General features: G+C 36.2%; 2 protein-coding genes across 2 annotated transcripts; one reads left to right on the top strand and one right to left on the bottom strand.

The window, feature by feature from the left end:
- Nucleotides 1–978: 978 nt before the first annotated feature.
- On the bottom strand, nucleotides 979–5,182 carry wls (Wnt ligand secretion mediator). Its single transcript, XM_070652871.1, has 6 exons — nucleotides 4,432–5,182; nucleotides 3,862–4,349; nucleotides 3,384–3,645; nucleotides 2,993–3,288; nucleotides 2,640–2,937; nucleotides 979–2,482 (listed from the first exon to the last, which is right to left on the bottom strand). Exons 1-6 carry the CDS (start codon nucleotides 4,535–4,537, stop codon nucleotides 2,283–2,285), a joined length of 1,650 nt encoding a protein of 549 aa, XP_070508972.1. The 5' UTR covers nucleotides 4,538–5,182; the 3' UTR covers nucleotides 979–2,282.
- fu (STKc_STK36 domain-containing protein fused) lies at nucleotides 4,742–8,126 on the top strand. The gene is made up of 3 exons (XM_070652850.1): nucleotides 4,742–5,394; nucleotides 5,596–7,167; nucleotides 7,502–8,126. The coding sequence occupies exons 1-3, from the start codon at nucleotides 5,260–5,262 to the stop codon at nucleotides 8,072–8,074; spliced, it is 2,280 nt and encodes a 759-aa protein (XP_070508951.1). The 5' UTR covers nucleotides 4,742–5,259; the 3' UTR covers nucleotides 8,075–8,126.
- The last annotated feature ends 252 nt before the right edge of the window (nucleotides 8,127–8,378 follow it).

Below are 8,378 nucleotides of genomic sequence, written 5' to 3'. Positions count from 1 at the left end.
CAATTTTTTCAATTTTTTCAATTTTTTCAATTTTTTCAGTTTTTTCAGTTTTTTCAATTTTTTCAATTTTTTCAACTTTTTCAATTTTTTCAATTTTTTCAATTTTTTCAATTTTTTCAATTTTTTTAATTTTTTCAATTTTTTCAATTTTTTCAATTTTTTCAATTTTTTCCAGATTTTCTGACGAAATTCCCGCACTTCCGATTTTCCCTTCAACTTCCATATTGTCTTTGTTTTTTTTACACACAACATTTTTATTGCGTATTAATCAATCATGGAATTCAAATATCATCAATTACAAAGGATGAATTTTTTGATGATGTCATTCTTGAATTTCATTGCGACTTGATTAGGGTGGGATTGAGTATCTTGTTACTTAATGATGATACTGATGAGATTCGTTGGATTGATGGAGAATGATAAAAGAAAAATAAAGGAATGAACACTTTAGTGAGTCTAATAGGTTGGAGAAGAAGATTGAAATTGTGAAATTGTGGAAAAATTGAGGAAAATTTTAAAAATTTTTATCAAAAATATATTTTTTAACATTTTTTAAAAATCTTAAAAATTTAAATTTTGAATTGAAAAGATCAAAAAATTTGAAATTTCAAAAATAAAAAATTTTGAAATTTAAAAATTAAAAAAAAAATTAAAAATTCTAAAATAAAAATAATTTGAATTTTAATAATTAAAAAAATTTGAAATTTAAAATTTTTTAAAAAATTGAAAAATTGAAAAATTTAAAAAAAATTAAATTTAATTATTTTAAAATAAAATTTAAATTTTTTGACAATTTTCCTGAAAATAAACGAATTTTAAAGTAATTAAAAATCCAACATTATCCATTGAAATTTCTCAAAATTCTTTATTTATGGCATTTATTAATTTTTAAACTTGTACAAAAACTTAAAAAATATTGCTTTTTTATTAAAATTATAATTCTTGTTCACATTATTCTCAAATTGTTAAATTTTAAAAACATCTACAAACTTTAATTAAATAATTATTTTTTGTTCAAATTTATGCTCATAATTATAATTACTGTTAAACTTATCCATCTACAATTCTAGAGATAAATTACTAGCTGTATAAAAATACTGATCATGTTACTTTTTTGTGTATGTAAAAAAATTGTTAAAAGCATGGCTTGTAAATTCAGAATGAATTCCAAAATCAGGTCAAAATTGAAGAATTTTAGCAGTTCACATGAATTTTCATGCCTTAAATTAGAGCAGTGATGTCTAAACTTGAATTTGCCATGACACACCTTGATAGTGAGCCACACATTTGGCATATTGGTCATGTCATCTGCATGACACACTCTAATGTACCACGGCTCACAGTTTGGACAGCACTGATTTTAGAGAGTCAGATAGATAAAGTTTCACAGATTGACTGCTGATTATTGGCACATAAAACATTAATGTTGGATGGAGTTAATATGTTCTTAAATAGACAATGAGTGTACATGACATGGGGTCGAGATAGCAACAGAACAGGTCACAAATTGCATCACGGTCCTCCATTCATGTTCCTCAGAGCTTAAAGTCAACTCGGATTTTGTATGGACAAGTCGACTCAACTTCTTATAAAAATTGAATCAACTTCCAGTTCTGGAATCTTCATTGTCTATTTGTCATTACTAATCAAATTCAATTATTGACAAAAATTATGAAATTTAATAGAGATTCAAAAGGTTAAAAACTAAATTGTAAAATTAGAGAGAAAAATATAAAAATTTGACATTAAGAAAATAATTTGATTTTTTTTTGGAAGATCTAATACAATTACTATAAAATTACTATATTAATATTTAAAAAAATCTTTTGTAAAAATTTCTATATTTTAAGTATCAAAAAAGCACACCCACACTCACCAAGGCTTAACAATCTCATCAAAAAAATGGCAAAAATTTTGGTCAATTTTGACATTTTTTTGATGAATTTTTAAGGTCAGTGCTTCTCGAACTGTGGTCTGTGATACAATAATGCAGTGTAGAACAACCTTCTTTGTGTCACGGCACACTTCAGCTCTAGAAAAGTGTTCAAGGTTCCCAAGAGTGTCAAAACACATAGGTTGTCCACTATTGCACTAGTATGTCCCCTAAAATTGAGTATGCTCTCAAAATTGAGCGTGCTCAACTATATTTATTGAGTATACGTTCATTTTGGTAATCATACCCATCATCTGCTAAGTTACAACCCACACAGTTCACATAGTTCAACAACCACTAACCCATCCAAGCCCCTTCCAAAACTCACAATCCATACTTGACATAAAATTTAATCGAGAGCAGTTTTACGTGCAAATTGAGTCAGTGACGATATTTCACTTGGATTTGAGTCCGATGGAAGATTACTGAACTCAATTTCCTCGCCCATGATGTTTTCTTGTGTTTGGTCGTTGTCTGATGGCCATCGCTTGTGTGATGGAGCATAGAGGATGATCATGCTGGCAATGTAGATGTTCCACATACCATAGACTGAAAGATGAATGGAAAGAAAGTGTTAAAGGCTGTTTAAATGGGTTTTGGGGTTTAACGAGGGTTGAAGCTTGGGTATTGAGTACAGAGACGTACTAAGAGGGGCTATGGTTAACCCATAGCTACCCACACCATCCCAGTCACCAATTAAACTCACCTCCAGTAAAGAAAGCAGACGAGAATTCAATCTCAACATTATCATTCCAGTGCCACTGCGAGTCAGTCACTTGTCCCAAAACGAATCCAATGATGGTCAACAAAGCACACAGAAGAGTTGCAAGCATCAAGAATTTGAATCTATAAATAATTCCTTCATAGTGAATTCGTCGGACTTTGCTCATTGATGGAAGGACGCTTCGCTTAATGCTGATGTTGCAGAAGACCTTCCAGACCATGTAGCATAAGAAGGCAAAGTAGATGGCTGCTGAGACAGCACCGAGGACAATGAATGTCATCTGGAATTAAAGGATGAATTAAGGACGACAATAACTTTGATGATGCTCAACTTACCGCAATTTTACTTCCAAATCTGCTGACCCAAATTGAATAAAATGGATTTCTAAGCTGCACACCGCGTTCACAAATGTCAAACAGGAACAACGACACACATCCAGTGATAACAGCCAGCAAATGTCTCCAGTAAACCTTCAATGAGTTCCTTTCTCCAGTTTCCTGAATCAACATATGTTCACCAGCAAAGACAAGCCAGAATGAGCACAACATGGCATAGAAGACACCTTGTCTGATGTCACTGAGCAGCAGCATGAACTTCATCTCGAAAAATAGTGAGAAGTACTCAAGAGGCACTGAAATTGGTTAAAAATTGGGAACATTAGTCAAATAAGTTCAATCTACAACAGGAACTCATTCCATCTAGCCTGACTACCCCAAACAAACTCACAATTCAAGAACGTCAACGATGCTCCAAGATAGATCAGCATATATTCCAACAAGACCGGCTTTCTCTGCAGTAAATGGACACGATGCCAAAACCAAATCATAACAGCCACAATAAGTGGACAGAAAACACTTTTCAAGGCAATCCAGACTTTTGTGAAGCCACCGTTTTGGTAAATTGTTGACAGATGCAAGTCCGTGATGAATCCAATGTCCAAGTTCATCTTTTCGTCGGTATCGACTGGGATGCGAACGTTAAGGAGGTACTGGAAGATAAAGATTGGATTAAGAAGCTGTTTAGAGGATATTTACAGCAGTGTTGGGTATACTGTGTGTCGAGGGACATTAGGGTGTGCCAGGGTACACTAGGATGTGCCAAAATACACCAGGGTGTGCCAAGGTACACTAGGATGTGCCAAGGTTCACTATGATATGCCACCAAGGTGTCTCATGCCACACAGTTAAGTCAACAAATCACTTACATAGTCATGATGCAGCGAGCCCATCTCAAAAATAGGAATTGTATCACACTGGTACATGTACTTGTCAGTCTGATTATCAGCAATACAGTGTAAATCACGTCGTTCCATTGATCGTGCATACAACTTCCAGTCATCCTCTGAGTCTTCCTTATTTCTATAAGCCAATCGCATATCCAAAGTCAATTCTGTATCCGGCTTATTATAAGTCATTGGATCGTATGCAATGTCGGTCTGTAAAATGCCAATTAAGCCTTGCTGCCACCTCGAGTAGTCAAGATTATATCCATCACGCGGTAGTGGCATTTGAAAGACAAACACAAGCTTATTGGCCATCCTGAATTTATCCTTAATCATTTCCTCATGAGTTACAACATCGCAGGACGGCTTGGAGCCTCTCGTGTATATCCAATGCGTTGTATCATTATGTGCACCAGGCGTATCCATACATATTGTAGCCAATATTGTTTGAACGGAAGACGGTCGTGGAGCTGTTAAGTGATGAAAAGCAGTCAGTCGATGAGTAAACAATAAATGAGTAAACAGACAAAAAAAAGTTGAAAAAATTCTTACCGATAAGTCCGCCAATCAGGAAGCAAATAAGCTGACAGAAGAGTAAACTTGAGACGAGAATGGCAAGCTTCCGACCGCTGAGATTCTCAAGAATTGTTCCACTCATTTTTGACAAGTAATTTTGAATTTTTTTTTTATTTCCACAAAAATTCCTTCTCCGGTAAAAATTTTTCTACTGTGAATTTTGTTTGTCTGGTTTGGACATTTGAGGTGTTCTGTGAGACGCATGAAATGGCTGTTGAGAGGTTTTAAGGTAGTAGATTTTAGGGATTTGAAATTGGCTGTAACTGATGGATATTTTGTGGTGAATTTTTAAGGGAATTGATAATTTTTTTTGGATTTTAGGAAGGAATTGATGTGTTTGGATGTTCTAAATTGGATCAGGAGCTGTAGTGGAGTCTGAATGGCGTATGGACAGTTGGATGATTCATCCAGATCGTCGATAGATTCTCTAAGATGAATATTGTCAGAAGGAATAGCACAAATCGGTTTATTGACTACAAATCTGACTCTAAGCTGGCTTAACTCGGTCTTGGTGTCGGAATCGATCATGATAATAGAGCCACACTGACCAGAGACCGGATTTTGGATCATCTACCCGGCTTATGCTTCTCAGCTTCCTTTCTAAGAACACCAAACCATCCCAACACATTCTACATCCAAATTCCTCTCAATTCCTACACATCCTCTCCCAAATCTCTCTCTCAACTCTCTCTCATACTCACCACGATCATCATCATCTCCCATACCTATATACTCCCCACACATTCCTCTCACTTTGTTTACAAACAATTCATCCTAAGTGATCAGCCGATCATTTTGAACAAAATGGAAAAAATAGACTCGATTGCATTTAAAAATTACAAAATTCTAAGTCTTATTGGCACTGGATCGTTTGGTAAAGTGTTTAAAGCTACTGAGTTGGACTCTGGGAATGTTGTGGCACTGAAGGTTTTGTCGAAGGTAAGTTGGAAGTTGGTGGGGATTTGGGGATTTTAAATTGACGATTTTGGAAGTTTAGCTCTCTTCCTGTGGACCTGGAACTGATCATTCGGTCAATTTTGTCAATTTTGAGCATTAAATCAGCTCTGCACTGTACCTTAAATTTCACAAAATTCTCAAACATCCACTAAATTCACCATGAACCTTTCCTCTATTCCACAGCACGGACGATCAACAAAAGAGCTCGCAGCACTCAAACAAGAAGCCAATATCCAACAAAGTCTTCGACATCCAAACATAATTCAGCTATTTTCATCATTCGAGACTGAAAAGGAACTCGTCTTTGTCTGTGAATATGCCGTATCAGATCTACACAAGCTGCTTGCCAGAGATGGATCACTTGGTGAATCCAAAACTCAAAAGTTGTCATATGATCTCATCAGTGCCTTATACTATCTACATTCACACAGGATCCTGCATCGTGACTTAAAGCCACCGAACATTTTATTGGATAGAAACTATAAGGCACTACTTTGTGACTTTGGATTGGCAAGGAACATGACACTTGGTACGCAGATTCTCACATCAATTAAAGGAACTCCACTGTACATGAGTCCGGAGCTTCTTGAGGGTCGCGGTTATGGACATGAAGCTGATTTGTGGTCACTCGGTTGTATTATTTATGAGATGTTGGCCGGTGAGTCGCCGTTCAACACACGATCGATCCTGCAGCTCATCCAGTTGATCCGGTATGGAAATGTCAAGTGGCCTAGCTTTCTGTCCAGCACCTGCATCTCATTCCTTAAAGGATTATTGGTCAATGATCCATCAAAAAGAATGGGTTGGGATGAAATCCTGAATCATAAGTTTGTCAAAGGAAATATCCTGATATTAAGCACCGACAAGTCAATTTCGGACTCGCCATTTACTCGCCCGAAAGCGTCACGTGATGAACGGAAGTTGATGGATAAACATCCAAAAATTGCTCAACTTAAAAAGCAGGAATTTCCGCAATTTGAGGATGTGATGTCGTCACGTGATTCCATTAAGGTCAACCTGAACCTGCAAAGTGACATGGACGAGACGGACAATGAAGACCTTTCGGTCCTTAAGAATGAGTCAGACAGCTTAGAGACCAGCGGTGAAGCAACAAGGAATGAACTGGAAGCATTAAGAATTCCACAGCAGTTTCCGATGCATACAAACATTCAGCAGTTCCAGTTTGATGCAGCACCGAAGATTCACAATATTGGAAACGTCCAGCCACTGGCCGAGAACTCAAATATGGTCATGCATAGATTTATGGACAATATTGATCCTGATTTACATCATTTCTTAATGGCACCATCAGCTGTTATGCCCTTGCCGCAGCATCAAGTCCCAATAGCTAAAATTCATCAAGAATTGTCAGAAAAAATTGAACCAAAAGAAGTTCAAGTAAGCCTCAAAAAGTCACAAAAGACACAATCTGATGGAATATCCACAGATGTGTCAAGTGTTCCTGTCGAGACCGAAGAATGGCTTCAATTCATCTTCAAGTCCATGCAGGAAGTCTTGGACGGTGATTTAGAGATTTACAAACAAGAAAACATGATGACAATTATTGTTGGATTATTGCGTGATCCAAAGTTCAATCCGAAGCTGATTGATCATGTTGTGCAGATTATATGCTTACCATATGCTATAGACATGCCGAGATCAATGATGGAAGAGATTGACAAAATGTATTTGCAATTAAAATTGGTGCCAAATTTGGTTTATGCATCGAAATTGTTGTGCAGTAAGAAGATGCAGGTAAGGAACAATCAAGCTCAAACTCGATACCCTCCTCTAAATAGATCCCGGTACTGGGGTCGGTATACCCTGCAAACTTGACTTTTAAGTTATCCTGACTGGACTGAACCTTACCCATTCCTGTCCAACATTGGGTTCTGGAGACCAAGACCAAATCCTGATTCCGGTCCTTGGCTCTGGTCCCGGTCTCATTCTAAGACTAGGTGCCAGTCATGGTCTTGTTCACCGTCTTCATCTTAGTCTTGGTCTCGGAACCATGTCTCGGCCTCAGTATCAGTCTCAGTCTCAAACCCTAAATTACTCTATATAACCCCAACTTTCCATTCATCCACAGACCCAAACCACATCAGTATCCCCACAAAAACTCGATTCACCGATGAACTTTAACGAGCAGGAACTCAAAACTTTATCATCAATCTACGATCTTGTCGTCTTCTTGGTCTACTCAGGTGAAACTTTCCTGCATATGCTTTGTGATGCAATGGCACTGCTGAATCTCGATCATTTATTCAAAAATTTCATTGTAATTGGATGTGAAAATGACTCAAAAGATGCTGTGAGACTTGCAAGTTCTGTCATTGCTTTGATATGTGCAATTCTTCAGGATCTTCCTGAAAATTCAAAGCTGATTAAAAAGATAATTTTTAATGACAATGAAAATGACGTCGATGTGGATCTGACTAAGCTTTTAAGGCACACGAATGCAAAAATTCGGCTGAGGACATGCTTAATGCTGAGATTACTTGGAAGGTTTTGCTGTTATTCTTTACAGAATCAATGGAACACAGAGTTGTCGATGATTGTGAATGATGAGCTGACAGTTGACAGTGATGATGGCGTTAGGGGAGAAGCACTGAATGTGATTGAAGAATTTAGAAATTTTTATTGGTTTAAAGAGAAATTTTGAATTTTTTGGAGAAGATAATAAAAGTTGAATTAAATATATTTTGATATATAAATGTCACAGTTGTAGTTACTAAGAGTCATGCGTAGTCAATGCGCGAAATTTTGGCGCATAGTGCCTGCGCGTAGTTATTGCGCATATTCTCTTCGCATTTCTCCCCCTCCCCCCGTTCCAATACCCCATATTAAACTTATTATATTTATCCGTAAATTTATTTATACTTTTTTTATTTTAATATTTAATATTATTTACAAATGAATTATTATTTTTAATTTTTTAAACCTTAATTATAGCACATTTTTCTTGG

The sequence above is a fragment of the Chironomus tepperi genome, unplaced genomic scaffold (genome assembly GCF_022539635.2).
Source record: "Chironomus tepperi strain 1889 unplaced genomic scaffold, CSIRO-AGI_Ctep_v1 contig_58, whole genome shotgun sequence".
In the NCBI taxonomy this organism is placed as follows: domain Eukaryota; kingdom Metazoa; phylum Arthropoda; class Insecta; order Diptera; family Chironomidae; genus Chironomus; species Chironomus tepperi.
The sequence above is the reverse complement of the archived record's forward strand: the minus strand, read 5'-3'. Positions and strand labels throughout refer to the sequence as shown.

Coding starts and splice junctions, on each gene's coding strand:
- wls (XM_070652871.1), bottom strand. CDS start 4,537: ATGAGTGGAACAATTCTTGAGAATCTCAGCGGTCGGAAGCTTGCCATT. Junction 4,350..4,431: donor CCTGATTGGCGGACTTATCG/GTAAGAATTTTT, acceptor ATCACTTAACAG/CTCCACGACCGTCTTCCGTT. Junction 2,938..2,992: donor GATTTGGAAGTAAAATTGCG/GTAAGTTGAGCA, acceptor CTTTAATTCCAG/ATGACATTCATTGTCCTCGG.
- fu (XM_070652850.1), top strand. CDS start 5,260: ATGGAAAAAATAGACTCGATTGCATTTAAAAATTACAAAATTCTAAGT. Junction 5,395..5,595: donor CACTGAAGGTTTTGTCGAAG/GTAAGTTGGAAG, acceptor TCTATTCCACAG/CACGGACGATCAACAAAAGA. Junction 7,168..7,501: donor TGTGCAGTAAGAAGATGCAG/GTAAGGAACAAT, acceptor ATTCATCCACAG/ACCCAAACCACATCAGTATC.